This window comes from Diorhabda sublineata, chromosome 1 (genome assembly GCF_026230105.1).
Source record: "Diorhabda sublineata isolate icDioSubl1.1 chromosome 1, icDioSubl1.1, whole genome shotgun sequence".
Lineage (NCBI taxonomy): Eukaryota > Metazoa > Arthropoda > Insecta > Coleoptera > Chrysomelidae > Diorhabda > Diorhabda sublineata.
The window spans coordinates 27,789,523-27,807,355 of NC_079474.1; the positions used below are offsets into that span (position 1 = coordinate 27,789,523).

The 17,833-nt window shown below is 32.8% G+C and overlaps 1 protein-coding gene across 2 annotated transcripts in view; it reads left to right on the forward strand.

Moving 5' to 3' along the window:
- LOC130452349 (mannosyl-oligosaccharide alpha-1,2-mannosidase IA-like) overlaps positions 1-15,197 on the forward strand; it is a 158,664-nt gene extending 143,467 nt beyond the window's left edge. For both annotated transcript variants that reach the window (XM_056791555.1, XM_056791556.1), the window contains 3 exons: positions 1,972-2,196; positions 6,126-6,526; positions 6,635-15,197. In XM_056791555.1, the coding sequence (XP_056647533.1) occupies positions 1,972-2,196; positions 6,126-6,526; positions 6,635-6,757 (749 nt within the window). In that variant the 3' untranslated portion in view covers positions 6,758-15,197. The remainder of the gene's footprint in view (positions 1-1,971; positions 2,197-6,125; positions 6,527-6,634) is intronic.
- The last annotated feature ends 2,636 nt before the right edge of the window (positions 15,198-17,833 follow it).

Sequence of the window (17,833 nt, forward strand, 5' to 3'; positions counted from 1 at the left end):
AGATTGCAATTGAATGCTCTGTGAGCTATGACTTCAGAAAAATATCTTAATTCTTCATCATCTACTAATTCATCCTTTTTCTATTATGAACAATGTTTATATTACGCCTTCAAATATTTATCTATTTTTAAATGTGAGAAAGAGTAAAAATTTATTCTGCTCCATAATTCGTTTTTGTTCTTAATATGTATGTGTACCTTAGGGTTGTCGTTAAGAATTAAATATTTAGCGATACCCCTTAAAAAGCTTCTTTTGGATGAAAAAATATTTGCATTTGTTAAAATTCAAAACTACTCGTGTCTCTACGCAATCTAAGTTAACTTTTTAGACAATTTCATTATATTATAGAACTCAAATCAATAAAAATAATATTTGATCTCAATAACATTAAACAAAAATCTAAATTCACAAATTTTTTCAGTTGATTTAATCTATTGAACAAAAAAATTGAAGATTTCGAAATTACATTGGTACAAACATTAGTTTAATATTCAGATTCCTTCAGTTAAAGCATCAAATAAGCTTTCTCTCGTATTTTCAATGCCTTTTCTTCTATAATCATTTAAGATTTGAATAAGGAACTGTTCTTCATATTTTTTAAACAAATCGTTGTACTTTTGCATTAGTTTAACGCCTCGCTCTGCAACATCGTCCACTATTGACAAATTTTCAGCCAAACAGTCTTGATAATTAGCCACTTGTCACAATTTTCTTATAATCAGCTTGCATTTAGTCCAAGTTTATGAAAAAAATTAATGGAAGTTACATCAACTAACAGCTCTGCAGTCTTAGAAGAATATTAACATCGAAAAAGATATCGAGATACGAAAGTTGGAATTTATAAGACAATTTTGAGACCCACCCTGACATACGCCTGTGAAACAGAAATTGGATATCTGGAGAAAAAAATATTAAGAATTTTTGGAGGAAAGCAGATAGAGGTAGAATGGGAGAGAAGATCAACTTTTCAATGAGGCACCAATCAGCGCGTTTAAAAGGACAAAAATATTACAATGGCTAAGTCACTCAGAACGAATGGACGAAGACAGACTCTTGAAACAAATTTCATGAAAGATATCATAGGGCAAGATGAAAAGAGGGGAACCAAAAAAACGGTAGAAGAAAGCGGTAAAAGAAGACCTTAGAAAGAGAAACATCCAAAGCTGGAGAGAAAAAGCAAGGGACCGAAAGAAGTGGAGAGAAATTACAATGCGATGGTCTGCATATAAGCCTATATATACGACAACACACTGTCATAACCCTTTCTCAAAAATTTTTGGTATACATATCTGCACGAGATGATACAGTCTTCCTAGAAATTCGGTCATTAACTTTTCATAGAGCCCAAAAATAGAAGAAAAGTTGAAGCATGACGAAGTATACTAAGCTTTTTATAAAGTTAAAATTTATAATTTAAAATGATAACACCTGGGGTGTTTCATTGTTAACTATTTTCAAATCTCGAAAAAAGTTATTTCAAATTTAATAAGATACATTAACTTAGATCGTGTAGAGGCACGTATTGTTTTGAATAAGATAAAAAATTTTACCAGTGTTTTTCCATAAAAGACAAGCTTTTTAGGGAGCGTAGCAAAAAGTTATCGAGATGAAATGTTCGCTTTTCGTCCCTGGTATGCGGAACACATATGGCCTGTTCTCTGCCGGGACGAACTTTTTTTTACCCCCGGTATCGTAGCAATGACTTGTTTACCGAAGTGTTTACTCTGGATATCAGATTGCTTTACACAACATTTCATATTTATTATGGTGTGAAAATTTAAAAAAAAGAATTTAGAAAATTCTAGTGATGGTGAATTAGAATACGTTAAAGAGGAATTTTTCATCCATCCGAGAGAAAAATTAATATACGCACCGCAGGAGAAAAGTTGGGCATTCTTGCCCGCGATTTTTGTCACCCGAGCCTTCGGCGTAATGTATATGTGTAATGAAATGTATAATTTTTGTTCTCAGATCATATGTCAATAGGAGCATTGGGTGATAGTTTTTACGAATATTTATTAAAAGCATGGCTGCAATCTAACAAAGAAGATAACGAAGCCAGACAAATGTTTGATGATTCGATGGCAGCTATTTTCCAACACATGTTGAAGACTTCAACGAATGGACTTATGTATTTTGCTGAATTGAAATTCGATCGACCCGAACATAAAATGGACCATCTAGCATGTTTTTCAGGTAAAATTATCCAGATTAAGCCTTTCGTTGTATCATGTTTTCAACAAAGCTTGGATATTTATTTAGTTTTCGAATACACAAAAAAACGATGACTCCAAGCCTCTAGGGCTCTGCCAATGACTAACAAAGGGTGTTATTATACAGATTAGGAATAATATGAAATTCTTACCAGAAGTGATAGCGAAAATGAGTTTGTTGAATATAATATGGTTTCTGACAACGACAGTGACACGAACGATAAAAATCTAAAAATTATTTTTCACTTTTTCCCAGTTTTATTTTTTATTTCATCTATTTATTGTTAGAAATGGAATTTATTTCATTTCATTTGAGAAACGTATATATTTGTTGTTTTTATCTTTTTATTCATTATTTAAAAATTTTTTTCCTAAGATGCACTTGATAAAATAGTTTTTAATCACGACTGTTACGTTCCTGAAAGTTTCAAGCAAAAAATAAATAAATAAAAATTAAAATAACATATATACACAAGCAGGTATGGAGCTGTTTATACAGATAGCCGCAGGCAAACGATTAATTTCAAAAATCAGTAGAAAAAACAAGAAATTGTTTGCTCTAATTTCGCCCCCTTTGTAAACTTAATTTTGTCTATGTATAGAGTATATTTTTTGTTTTTAAATTTTGTGGCACCTTATCATAAAAATAAAAACAAAAACTTATTTTCGCCCGTAAATATATGAATTTTTGTAAAAGAAATCAGATCTAACGATTTAACTTGATAGCGAGTCAATTTAAATTTTGTTGAAAATGACGGATAATATGGTATCTGAGTTTAATCGAGCAAAAATAGTGGTCTTACATCAAGAAGGTTTATCTAATCACCACATTGCACTTCGTCTGAATATGTTACGGACTTCGGTGAGGTGGATAGTTACCTTTTTCAGAGAGGAAAGACCGTTACATAGTTGATTTCAACCTAAGAAACCGATTTAAAACGGTAACGATCGTTCGAAGTTACTTTTTGCTACCATACTGAAGGGCAGTTCAGAGAAGTATCATTAAAAGGAGGGTAAGAACAACGACACATAGCTGCCCGTTTTACAAAATAGTGAAACGTTATTTTTTCCGACGGGTCCCGATTTGGTTTCCACAGTGATTGTAGGCGGGAAAGGGTCTGGAGAGGCTCAGGAACGACTCACTTTTTCCAGAGATGTTGTTATCTATCATGGCGGATCCGTTATGTTTTGGGGGGTATAATGTATGGTCGCCGTACACCACTTATTGTTATTGAGCGAACAAATGACAGGTACCATAAACGCTGAAAACATTATAAGACCGATAGTTCAGCCCTTGCGCAATGAATATGGAGCAAATTTAATTTTTCAAGATAATGCTACCAGACCACCTCGTATGGAAATGGTACAAAACATCCTAGAGGAAGGAGATATCCAAAGAATGAATTTGCCAGCAAATTCACCAGACATGAATCCCATTGGAAATGTGTGGGATTATATTGGCAGAGCAATATCCAATCGAAAAAATTCCTTCAAGATCTGACTGCTGTGGTTCAAGAAGAGTGGGACAATATGGCTGACCATGTTATCGATAACTTGATTCGCGGGTTGCCGAGACGCGTTGACCAATTGATTGCGAGAAGAAGCGGTCATACGAACTATTAATTTTTTCATTATATTATATCTTTTTTCTCAAAATAAAAATTACTTGTTTTACTGTATATTCTTGGTTACGTAAATTCAAATTTATCTGCTTCACATATATTGTTATCACACTAAAGTGTAAGATTGAGCACATTTTATAAATTTAAAAATATTATTTTATTAAATAACCAAGGAGGGGGCAAGACTTTTGGAGATGTAAGTAGTTTTCATTGTATTTAACTCTAGGCTGTAGTATCTTTTTTAATGAAAATCGGAAGTTAGTTGACTGCGATAAATGCTGCCAAGGTTAATTACATTGCGGCATTAAATAAATTAGTTAACATATTGTTATGGTGTAAAATATTGAAAGTATGCAGACATTTCATACTATTCTAATTACTAGAATTTTTAAATAATATTAACAATAATTTTCTCAGTGTGTAAACATTTTTTTCCTAAAGTATGTTCATCTATAATTCTCATTAATTCTTCCTTCAACAAAATCTATTAAAAAAGAATGTTATCAACACAACATTTTTAACGTTGAGTCAATGGTAGGCGGAGAAAAAATTTCTAATAGTTTAAAGTTCATACTAAAACAATTCTAAAAAATATTTTATATAAAAAATCAATTGGAGAAGTTATATATTTATAAATTGCATTTTCCTTTGAATTAATCATTCTCTATTAACACATAATATAAATTTTTTTTTGAAACAAGTAAAAATATTGACGTTTCGAAGTATTAGATCTTTATCAAAATATGATATAATATTCATAATTTACATAATTATATTAATTAATAGATTCTCTAGAACAGGGATTCCCAAACTTTTTTGTACCACGCCCCCCTCTGGTTATTTGGAGACCCCCCAGGCCCCCCTACACATATCAATTTTCCATTTTGCAATACTCTATTTCCACGGTGCCGTACATACCAACTCCCCATACTTGATACGGTGAGTAGGTAGATTTTTTTGTTCACTGTTTAATGCGGTAACGCAGAATGGAAAAGAAAATTGTTCGTATGATGAAAATTAAAACAAGTATTACATGAAAAACGAATATAATTACTGATAAAAAATTTAACATTGTAACACAGATACATTTTCAAATTAATGAAGGTAAAGCAATAGGACTACCTACTTACAAAAACAAAACATAAAATGTAATTTTATGTTTTGAGATGGGTGTGCTTGCATGTTCTGGATAAGTTGACAGATCCTGGGTTTAGTTTCAAACAAAACACAGCGTAGGTCACTTTCGACATCAAGTTTGTTGTGGTACTTGGTTTTGATCGCCACAAGAGTTGAAAACGCTTTTCCGCACAACTTTTAAGTACTTTAACCAAGATGAGGACTTGTCCATTTTTTCAAAATCGTATCTTACAGCAGAGTTATTTTTTATTTCTATTCCCTTCTCTTGCAACTCTTCTGGTAGCAACTGTATGTCCATGTTGAACGAGTCGGTTGATAGTTTGTAAAACTCCTCTCACAAGTTAGGAAAGTACCTGCTGAACTCCTCCTTGAGGTTCTTCAAATGGTCGATTATCAAGTTTTTCAAAAGCAGTCCTTCAAAAACGTCCTCAAAACATGCTTCTTCTGAGACTGACACTACTTTGCTGAAACTTGAATAGTTGCTGGGGTTCATTGACACTTTACACATCCAAAGTTGTAGTTTCTCAACGTACATCTTGATGGCATCCCGATGTGTTACTATATTTGAGTCTGCACCTTGCAGTCTCAAGTTTAGGTTGTTTAACGTGTCAAAAAGTCTGATAAATAGTCTAAAATCACTTGGTTACTGGGTTTTTTGAACTCTGTACTAAGCTCGTTTTGTTTCTGCAGTGCTAAAAACGTAATCACTTCATCACGGAGTTCAAATAGTCTTCCCAACATATTGCCTTTTGATAGCCATCGTACTTCTGTATGAAATAGCAGCGTTTTGTGGTCACTTCCTAAATCTTCACAAAGACTTTTAAACAGTCAAGTATTTAATGCACTGTTCTTTACGTAGTTGACTACTGTAAGCTTTAAAACAGCATTGAGTTCGTTTGGAAGCGTTTTTGCTGCCAAGGATTGACGGTGAATAAAACAATGATATGTGGTAATTTTCAAGCTACTACCGCCATCTTTAGGTCAGGCTAGGTACTTTTGGGACCATCTTCGTAAATAACAAATCTAATTCGTATTCACCAAGTTGCATGTAATACAATCTTTACAAACCAGACCAATAATAATAATTTGTTCAAATTTTTCGAATTGTGCTAACGTTTTTATTCCTATATTACTTAGCAATTTTTTGATACAGGTGGATTACTAGGACTTGCTTCCAAAACGTTAAGCAACGAACAATCGAATAAATATATGAAAGTAGCAGAAGAAATCACACGCACTTGTCACGAATCTTATGATCGTACGCCAACCAAACTTGGTCCAGAATCGTTTAGATTCACCGAAGGATCTGAAGCCCGTGCTTTGAAAACATCAGAAAAATATTACATACTCAGACCAGAAGTAATAGAAAGTTATTTCTATATGTATAGGTTAACTAAAGATAACAAATATAGAGAATGGGCTTGGGAAGCAGTACAAGCATTAGAGAAACATTGTAGGACACCCGGTGGGTACACAGGACTTAAAAACGTTTATTCGGAAGAGCCGCAACAAGATGATGTACAACAAAGTTTCTTTTTGGCCGAAACTTTGAAGGTAAGTTATCCGTATCTTGTTTATTAAACTGGCTGTATAATTCTTGATTGTCATTCAATTTGTAAAAAATATCTTTACAGAATAATTTGATTTTAATTTTTGTTTCAGTATCTTTACTTAATTTATTCAGACGACAGTTTACTATCGCTTGACGAATGGGTATTCAACACAGAAGCCCATCCGTTGCCAATAAAAGGCGTCAACCCATTTTACAGGGAGTCCACACATTAACACCCGAAATTTCAATTCAATTAAACGACTGATATATAGAAACAATTAACTAATTTATTTGAACAGATGAGAGAAATAATATATTTAGATTTATAAATGTGTATATACAATGTGTCTAAAATTTTTCGCTAGTGATAAGACTCAAATTTTCAATTTCCCAATTGAAACTGAGAATTTGACTGCGGATACTGTTTTTGCTCTTATATCTGATCAAATCTTTTTACGCGATTTATTTTTATACTTTTACTCAATGAATTGCGTTTTATAGGAAATTATTAAAATATGTAATGTATACTGATGTTTTTGTCGGTATACAATGTTGCCAAATAATGAGGTAGGTACTTTCACTGCCAGTACGTTAAATTTGGGACACAATGTATTAGCTAATTAATGGGAAATGATTGGGATATTGTAAAAAAGGTAAAAATATTTGTATATTAAAAAGAATTTGTCGTGTGTTTGATTGTTGGTGTGTGTGATTGTTGCGTGTGAGTATTTCTATTATCTTGATTTAATAAATAAAAAAGAAACACAAGTTGGACACTTTGTAAATAATATTAGAGATGTACCATCGTTTTTAGAACAGCTCTGTCTGATAGCACAAATTAGAAACAATTTATGTAGTTATTATTAATATAAAAAGTCGAAAACAAGACAGATCTGCTTTACTATACTTTACATAGAGAAATATGCATTTTTCACAATCTTCACTAGTTTAAATTATTTCTAGGTTATATTTTTTTATACAGGGTGCGGCAGCATAACTTCCTTTTTTCAAAAGTTAATAAAACTTATTGTATGAATCAGAAAATTTTTATTCGTTTTTTATAATACAGGCACATACATAAAGTTTTGTTTTACTGAGTTTTGAAGATCAAATCAGTTAGGTGACGTCCCCCATTCTCCATACACTGAGTAAACCGATTTCTGGCGTTTGTCATGACTCTTGCCAGCATAGCAGGCGTTATGTTGGCAATTTCTTCCTGGATGTTCGTCTTCAAATCTTGTAGGGTCCTTGGACGGTTCACATACACACGGGATTTCAAAAAACCCCATAGGAAATAATCACAAGGGGTCAAATCGGGAGAGCGGGCTGGCCACTCCAAATCGCCCCTAATTGAGATAAGGCGCTCTGGGAAGTGTTCCCTCAAAACAGCCATCGATGTTCTTGAAGTGTGTGCCGTTGCTCCGTCTTGTTGGAACCAAGTGTCCCCTAAGTCCAACTCATCTAGCCGTGGGAAAAAAAATTCCTGTAACATGTTTACATACCGGTGCGAATTCACTGTCACTGTGACTTCATTTTCCTCAAAGAACCAGGGACCAATAATTCCACGTGAGTAAATTGCACACCACACTGTGACTTTAGGTGAATGCAAAGGCCGTTGATGCAATTGTCGAGGATTGGTATCAGCCCAGTAGCGCATGTTTTGTTTGTTTACGGATCCACACAAATGAAAATGGGCTTCATCACTAAAAAAAACAATAGCGTCCTCAGGAACGACTTCCAGAAAAACCTCACACGCGTTCCTCCGAGAATTGAAGTCACGTTCAGAAAGTTCCTGCACAATTGCCATCTTGTATGGATGAAAATGAAGATCATCATGAAGTATTCTCCTCACAGAACGATCGGAAAGTCCAAGGGCAGACGCATGTTTGCGCGCAGAACGCCGTGGTGATCGCAACACTGAAGTTCTAACTAACTCAATGTTCTCCGGTGATCTAATGGGCCGAGGGACTCCAGTTCTTCGTCTTGTCACACTTGCAGTTTGTCTGAACGTAGTGACCCACGTAACAATTGATTTCCGGTCCGGGACAGGGGCCAAGGGGGCTAAATTAAAGCGATTCCGAAAGGCGCGCTGGGTTGCGATCACAGAACATCCGCTCGAAAAGTAAACCTCAACGGCAAACGCACGCTGCTCACTGTTCCAACGCATGATGGCGACTGAACTGTGCCGGGACAAAACTTTATAGTCCCCCCTCTCGAACGAGACCACTAGCACTCCGTTACGACATCTACCGACTAAATGGCGAACTTTTTAAAAAAGGAAGTTATGCTGCCGCACCCTGTATATCCATAAATCATTGCAATAACCACTAGAGGTCCTGTTGTAGGGTTAAGTCTCCAAAATGTTATTTCAAATTTCCCTGTATGTTTGGGAGTTTTGTTATAAAACTATTACAAAGCATCAATGGTGAAAACACTTTCAGGTTAGGTAAATTATTTTATTTATAAAAGTTTCTTTATAAAAATGTTAAATTTTAAATAAAAAATTAGAATTCTTTGATTATTGATGTCTGCTTCCTATGCTTTGTATTTCGGAATTTAACTTACAAAGATTCATTTACAAATAGTGATAAAAATAAATATATCTAATTAATTTACAAGCTACGCATTTTCTATTAATACATTAATATATTTTTTTCCTAATTGTCACTTGTCATTCGATGTTGAGAAAAGCCAATTTACATCATTCAATTAGAACGAATCCCGAAGGAACTATTTACAATAAGCTCACACAGCACCTCGCCTCGCCTATGCGAATGATGTGAACATCATGGCACAAACCACTTCGGCTCTTTCAGGAGCAGTTGAGGAATTCGAGTGAACAGTTGAAGCAAGGTCCTAGTTCTCAAAGGACTGTAACGCCGATTAAAGAAAGAAAAAGAAACAATTCGAAAAGCTGGTATTCCTAGCATGGTAATATCCTTTCTAAAAGCAGATAATAAATGGTTCCTCTTTTGAATTGATATTAATTTATTTTCCAACAGACAATTTCATCTTTATAGATATTTTTAGAATAAACATCTTAGATTTAAATTTCCATTTTACCTACTTGCGGTCAATCTTCATCTTCCTGAATTCTCTTTAGAACTTTGTTTATGTTGCTATATTTTTATGAAAAGGTCAATTGCTCTTTGGATGGTTCGTTAAAAGTCAACGATCGACTTTCTTCCTGAGTTTTGATTGTGTACACTTATATGATCCGGTGTTATGGATATCTAAGTAACAAACCTCCTATGAAAAGAGTTTTTGGAATTAAATAATTTACTGTTAAATATGTTTCGGGTTTCAATTAATAAGATGCCAAATCAACTTTGGATATAAAACAAAGCCGGTATCAAATAGAGATTTACTTACCTTTGATCTTCTTCAGTTCACCAATACTGTAGAAAGCTTCTCTTCTACAGAGCTTCATTAACAATTAGAAGTTCTAATCTGACCGAAGCGTGCAATCACAACAAGGCCAATCAGGAAGGTATTCAGCAGTGGACATGGATGAGGGGAACCTAACCGATCTACGAAACGGGGGGGTATGCGTAGCCTGAGAGACGAATGGTCAGTGATCTAGGGTTAAAGGAATAAATATCAGTAGTATTATTCATTTTACAGGTTCTGAACCATTCTCATTGAATATCTATCTTAATTTCAGCACAAATGCCTAGGGTTTCTGATTATTTAATAACAGCCCTAGAAATCCAGTAATAAAAGATTAAAGGAATTCTTGGTGGGGACATGGGAGAAAAGTGAATTTAAAATTTTTTTCTTCGTTGTAAACCTACAAATATTAATTAATATTGTCTTGTTTTTGTTATATATTTGTTTCATATGAAATATGAATAATGTTTTCAATGACACTTTCCATGTTTCCTTTTTCTATGAATATTTTATACAAACTGCAATTACATCCGTATATATTTTTATAGAAGAAACAGTTTTTTGTGCTATTAGACCAATAATTAGATTAGTTTTGTTGCTTTGGTATTAATTTGTAATTGGTCATCGCTTACAAGGCATCTCTCTCATTTTTTTAATAGTTTCAATAAATTTATACAATTATGCTTCTAAATCGTCTTGATTTCAGGTCTCTTCTGTTATAAAAGTAGTTTTTTTTACTTTTTGAAAGACAGATAAAAATTTGTCTCTTCGACTACTTTAATATTTATCAAAATATTTTGATAGACTGAAAGTAGTCGAAACAGAAGAGACCTAAAATGAAGACGTTTTAGAAACATAATCATATATGAAAGGTCTAAGAAATAATAAATGAAATTAATTCAAACATATACATATATACTATAAACCGTCCACAAGAAAAAATTGCTTAGCCCCATAAATTTTTTAGTATCCCATTAACATTTTTTCAACCTTCGTATTTTCTACTTCTCATTCTATATAATTTTAAACAAAGAAGTTCTGGTGATATTCATACTAAACACATTGTTTACTACCACTACACAACACTCACAAACCCATCTGGTTTTCGAATCAGATATGTCAGCGAGCTATAGAAGAACAAGAACTGAACTGAGTACTGATACAGTGTCAACAAATGCTGTGGTCAGTATTAATTATGAAGCTCACTAGGTCAAAGAAAATATATATCTAAATAACATTCCACTATATCGTTTTTTATTTCCTATACAATTTGTATGTTAAACAGTATTAAGAAAATTGATTAGTTTTGTAGGGAACAGTCATCCAGTCACATTTTTTACTTTATCCTTTTCTGAGATATTGAAAATTTTTAATGGTTTTTTCATAAAAATTTTGAAAGAAATTGACAGCAACTGAAAACTAGAATAAACTTATTCATAAATGAATACTTACTATTCTGACACTAAAATTATCATCCTAGCTGCACAATGATACTAATTTTACTTATCTAAAAATTTCAAAGATAAAATATTTTCCAATTATAGTAGTTAGTGTTAATTTTAAATTACAATAATCTTGTTTGCCAAATGGTTCAACTTAATATTCAAGCAACTGATGTTAGATTGTACCTTAGCTATATTAATAGAATAAGTCTTATGAAATGTACAATCTTGTAAGGTATATATATTTTTCACAGTAAGTAGTAATTGTTCAAACGGTTCCTAAATACAATGTGGTTCGATGTTACGTAAAAAACAATAACTTATTTGATGGTGAAAACCCTTATAATATAATACGATACAACTTTGCTGCTTTGAAAATAGTTTTAAATATAATCTTTATTCAGACAATGTAACAAACATGAATAAGTAGCTTTGAGGAGGTTTCAAAGTATTTGTTTCAATCAATAAATTTAACGATCATAAGAATAACTTATAATGGTATTTAGTTATTTAACTGAAAGTTCTCTTTCTTCAATTTTTTCTGTTTCAAATTTGAATATATTTCAACCAATTATTGTTCTTGATTAACCCACATATTACGGAAACTTTTTTTATTATACCTATCTTTTTTTAAAGTTGATAGTTTCACTTTATTTTAACATAAAAAAATATTTTTTCTGATTAGCTGTCTGTATATAATATATTCTTTTAAAAGGACAGTAGTAAAATGCAATACTATAGATAAGTGACAAAAATATTGTAAGAAAAAATTTCAATTATAACATTGTATAATTTAAACCATATTTTTGGTTATAATGAAATATTGCACTTTCACACAAAAACTGATTATTTATACAATTATATCTTGAATGTAGAACTGCACTGGGATTTTGAATTTTTGGACCCCGTTTTGTCTCCTGGAACGATTTAAAAACGTTGCAGGCTTCATTTTTCCTAAATTCAAGTTGATCCACTTGCTTATCTTCTGTTCTGGCTAATTGCCATGCGTTCTGAATAGCCATGTCAATACCGTGAGCCAACAAAGGAAAGTACTCTTATGGATACACGGTAAAGACTTATATTCTGATCGTTGTGATCAACTCCGCCCATGAAAGAATTATAAACCTTTATATTTTTTTTCTTTCTGAGAAAAACGTTTTACTAAATGGTAGGGTTCGATTGAACAAAAATTGGCCGCAATTGTCACAATACTATTGTCATGCCAGCGACAAATCACTATTCCTGTGTCTTATCCAACCCGTATTCATAATTGCCTCTTTCAGTTTTTTTCATAGTTGGAGCACTAAGTAGAGGACACATTTAAATTTTGTTGTCTCTTATGGTATTAGTAGCAACAATGACTCTATTTTTCGATTCGTGAAGTAAATGCATCGAAGTAAAAAAAATATCAAAAAAGAAATGTAATCTGGTGTTCAGCTAATTTGTCTGCACAACATCCACGTACTATAAAACAACGGTTGCACCTAGTCCAAGATCTTTGTACGGTTTCGTTATCACTGATGAAGTTCCTTGATAGGGTGTAAAGTAAAATAGAGTTCCCACCCTCAATTTGCAACCCCAACTAATCGGTTTATTTCGTGAGATGCCTGTCAAAATAAGGTACCATCGCCTCATCTATGCAATGTTCGTGTTCAAAGGAGAAATTTTTAAAAACCTTGAGTTTAAATCTTTATAGAGCCGTACTTTAGAAAACTGATCTAATATGTCTAAGTCATTAATGACTTGAGTGAATCATTTTCATTATATGCAAAAACCTGTCTCTTGGAAATTGGTATCCTCATGATTTTCCCATTACATATATCTTCTTGTCCACTCAGGATAAGCACACCTATAAAATACCTTATTTCATTTGCAGTTAATCGGTTATTATATTTTTCTATGCCACATATCTGTTTGTAAATTTCGTGATCATATCAATGACATCGCCATCAAAAAAGAAGCTGAAAAGCTGTATTGGAGTACGTTTTTGTCCAGGTCCGATTTACAGTTTCCATCGAGATCAGCTTTTAGCCAATTTGCAGATGTTAGTATTTCCAGAGCGGGCTCTGACGATATTTGTTCTTGAAACGGCTGCTGCTACTGCTGTTGTAAGACTGTAAGGGGTAGATCTTCCTCTTCGTTGAAATAGGGGTCGTTTTCTTGTTCTACTTGCCTGTCAAATATTACAACATCGTTTCTGAGCTGACTTCCTGGTAAGTGATTTATTGTAGTATTATCCTCGTCTCCCGAGTCGCAGTCAGTTACTGAGGAAACAAAATAATGCCAACAGGAGCTATTGGAATGTCATCTCTCTCAAATTCTTCAATTAACTCGTGTAACTTCAATGGTCTACTAAAAAAATGTGAAAGGTTTCTTACTACTACTGTCCTTTTATAAGAACATTACAAGTTGCCTAAAATAGTAAGTAAAAAAGCAGACTACTACAGAGATTGAGAATGTTGTGATGATTGCTTTTCATTTTACCAGTAATCCAAGCAGAGCTTTTATTTCATCTTTGTCCGTTGGTCTTGCCGTTCTGTTCCTTTCGAGTATTGTTTCCTCTCAATCTCCATATTTTCTATCATGCCTTCTGTGATCAATAACGACCATATTTCAGCTGCTACTGTCTTCTGTTTAGCTTCTACTTTTACTCTCGGCAGCTGAGTTATAATATTGTCAGCACGAGTTCTGATGTTTGAACATTTTCCTAAATGTTTCTTCCATTTGGTGCCATATTTTGATATGAAGCAAGGCTCACGACTTCATTCAAATGCATCTATCTCCTTATCAGATATGTCTTGCTCTGTGTCAGAATTCTCATCTTGAATTTAGACATTATCTTCTTCAAGACTGCTGCATCTCAAGGACGCTGGAGTCTTTTATGTTCGTCTTCATAACTTCCTGAAGCCATTTTCTTCAAACAATTCTAAATAAATAATGGGATATGTAATTGGATTAGTAAATATATTTAAAAATTTTTGACCTACTTTTTTTTCAATGTTATAAAACTACACTGAAGCTAACGTTTCCTCAAAACCACTGACACGTTTGACACATGCAACCCACAATTTTGTAATGAAGATACATGTTTGGGGTAGGAAGGTACTGGAAGCCGTCTGGCTATAGCGTGGGACAATCGTAAATATTCGGAAAAATTGTAAACTGTTGGTTAGGTTAGGTTAGGTCGTCTCTGAGACGACATGTTAGCTTCAGAAGGTTAAAGACACACATAAAACAAGATAGAAATTCTAAAAAGATTCAAAATGATGACAGCGTTGGTTGGCTATTTTTAAATAAAAAAATTATCTTATATGCAATGTTGTAATAAAGGTTTTCATCATTTGTGTTTACGTGACAACCATTTTTAATATTATTTGTAAATATTATTGTTGTTTGGGTTGTTAGTATTTTTACTTTTTACTCTTTATTAATATCAAAAAATAAAGTAACGTCTCGTTAAGTACATAATGTTGGACCAAGCAATTCATGTCTTATGAATTCCTAAGGCCTTACACAGTAGTTGCATTTCAAAACATTCGTTTTTGTGTGAATATTTCGGTCGTTACAGAATTTTTTGAATATAAATAATATTCCAAGGAGACTCAAAGTCTTCTGTTAATTTTTAAAACAATTATTTTCACAAAACAAAAAAAAGTAGGTAGAAAACATGATGAAATTATAGAATCGCTCAATTTTTTGAGTAATAGAGTTGTAAAAATGCACTAATTTTTTTTAATTCAAATTAATATTTAAAGTATTGTTTATTCTTGGCAATTTATTAATGTTTTGGTTTATAGAAATTCGAATGAATGAATTTATTATTAAATTTTTTTAACTCCAATGTGTGATATTAATTAACACTTTATAACCTTAAATTCCCCGACAGGAGACTCTTTCTCATGAAGGGTTATTCAGGTCTCAATTAAAGTATTTAAATAACTGGTACTCAGATGGAGCAAACAATTAAAATTAAATTGAACGCCACCACAATAAAAAAAGTTCAGCAACAAATAAATTTATTGAAAAAAATAATAAATTCGCATTAACTGCTTATCCAAAAGAACGCAAAGAATAAAAGCAGTTATAAAATAAAAACAACTCAGATTTAAATTTATAGTAAAGATAAGTTTGGGACTTATTAATGGAAATCCGGGATGGTTGCTGCCCTCAACTGAATTCCCACTTGTTGGAGTTCAATTGAATTTGTTTGTTTGGGGTGTATAAGTTGAGTCCTTTGAGTGTTGTTGAAACTCCAACCTGGCAGCTGTAGAACTGCAGGAAAAAAAATAAATTGGGGAAGGAAACGGGAACATAGACGGAAATTACACAAGATGGAACGGGTAGAAAGAACAGATTTGAATAAAAGGAGCTTATGCTCTAATATATAAAAAAACTGAACTTATATTTTTTAAAATATAACCAAACAGGAATCTATTAGTTTCGTTGCCCAAATAAATAAAAATACGAATTTATATGGAAATTATCATACAAAATTTGCTTAAAACTGAAGGAAATCCATAAACATAACTGGAATTTTTTTGTAAGCACAAAAAAGCAAAGAAAAACTTACCAGCGAATTTAAAGAATAAAATCACCACAAATTTACTTTTATTTAAAGTGTAGATAGGTAAAGGGAGAATTCGAATAAATTCAGAGGTTTTATTGAAATTCTCGAATGAAGTGGGGGGTTGATAACGAATTAATTTCTTCTAAAACTCGAAAATTATAATAAATAAATCAGAAGTGACTACTGTCCCACAATACGTGAACAAAGCCGAATGGCACGATACGCCTTCCAACTCGTAGTTGGAAACAACTCTGCAGGAAACGAAAATTCTTGCCAGGGACAAATTAGCATGGAAACATGGGTAAAATAGGACATGAAGTTCTAACAATCAGACACCTAAAAAGACGTAAGGATAAGACAAGAAAAAGGAAGATTCAGGAAAATTTATTAACATACTATATTTAATGTTATCTATAATTGTAATAATTTGAGGATAATAATAATTAGAAATTATCTGCAAACTTGAAATTTTTATATCAAAATACAAAGAACATGTTTTAATTAAAACTCAGATATTTTTGAACTGTTCATAGACAATTTGTATTTGCAAGAAGCAATATAGATCAGTTGCTACAGTATTGTTTTTTAACTCTAATAAACACTTCCTTGTGGTACTCCAGCTTTAATCTCTTTAAGATCCGAATAGGCTTCTTCTTAAGTTGGAATTTCTGGAACCGTTGGCGATATTCATACTGAATATACTGTTTACACCAACACTAACAATTACATTGTCTGACGCGCGTTTCGATAACCAGGTTATCGTCTTCAGAGACTTAAGGTAAAATAAAATCTAATAACTTAACCTACCTGTTACCTGTACTAAATTTTCCCACCAATAAGCCACCTCCCGCGAAAAATAATTTCTTGGCAGGAATATTCTTGTTTATTCTCTGACTACTAAACTAAAGAGTGAGCTGTAAGGAATTTGACCTTTGTCCCTATTTAAACTACTCTTACATCTAGCAATTTCAATGCTCTCAAATGCATTCAATAGTTTATTATTGGATAAATTTCTTAACAATTTTACATTATTAATATTTATTCAATGATTGTGACAGGCAGCGTGATCGGCAATACCTGATTTTTCGGTCCGTCCATATTTCAAATGAGCTATGTGTTCTTTAAACCGGACAATACCGGATCTCTGAGTCTGCCCAATATGCTTTCGGTCACGATCACCACAACTTATTTCATATTTACCACTCTTTTCCAAATTTGGTATTTTATCCTTAGGATTACCAAACAATTGTTTTAATGTGTTGTTGGATCTATAAACCAATTTTAAGCCCATTCTGCTAAATAATCCTTCCAATTTTTTCGTGTAAAGAGGATTGAAAGGTATCAAAGCAAATTTTTCTTGTTTCTTACTTTGGGTTTGGAAGAAGTGGTTTAACATCGAGATTTCTTAAACGATTGATTAATCTATTTCCAATTCTTTTATCATAACTGTTGAGTACAGCTACATCCTCAATAAAGAACTTTTCCTTATTATATCTCTCGATGGTGAGTGGAAAGTGGATTAACCGGTGTACCAGGAAATGGATACTGGCCATCTTATGTTGGATACAATGAAAAGAATCAGCGGGGATGTACATGCACGTAGCGGTGTTTTTCCTAAATACATCAAATTCTAACCTATTACTATTCCTATTTATTAAAGTATCTAAAAATGGTAACTGTCCATTATTCTCCATTTCATAGATGAACTTTATAGATGGATATTTTGAGTCGAGTTCCAAAATATCATCCACATATCTGTACCATACCCTGGGAAAATACTGATACTCTTGACTGATTCTTCTTGGTCAATTTTAAAATATATTTCCGATATGTATGAATGGAGGATATCTGAATTTTTATTTTGGAAGGAAAAGCTTGAACCTTCATGCAAAACATCATTAAACAATTGT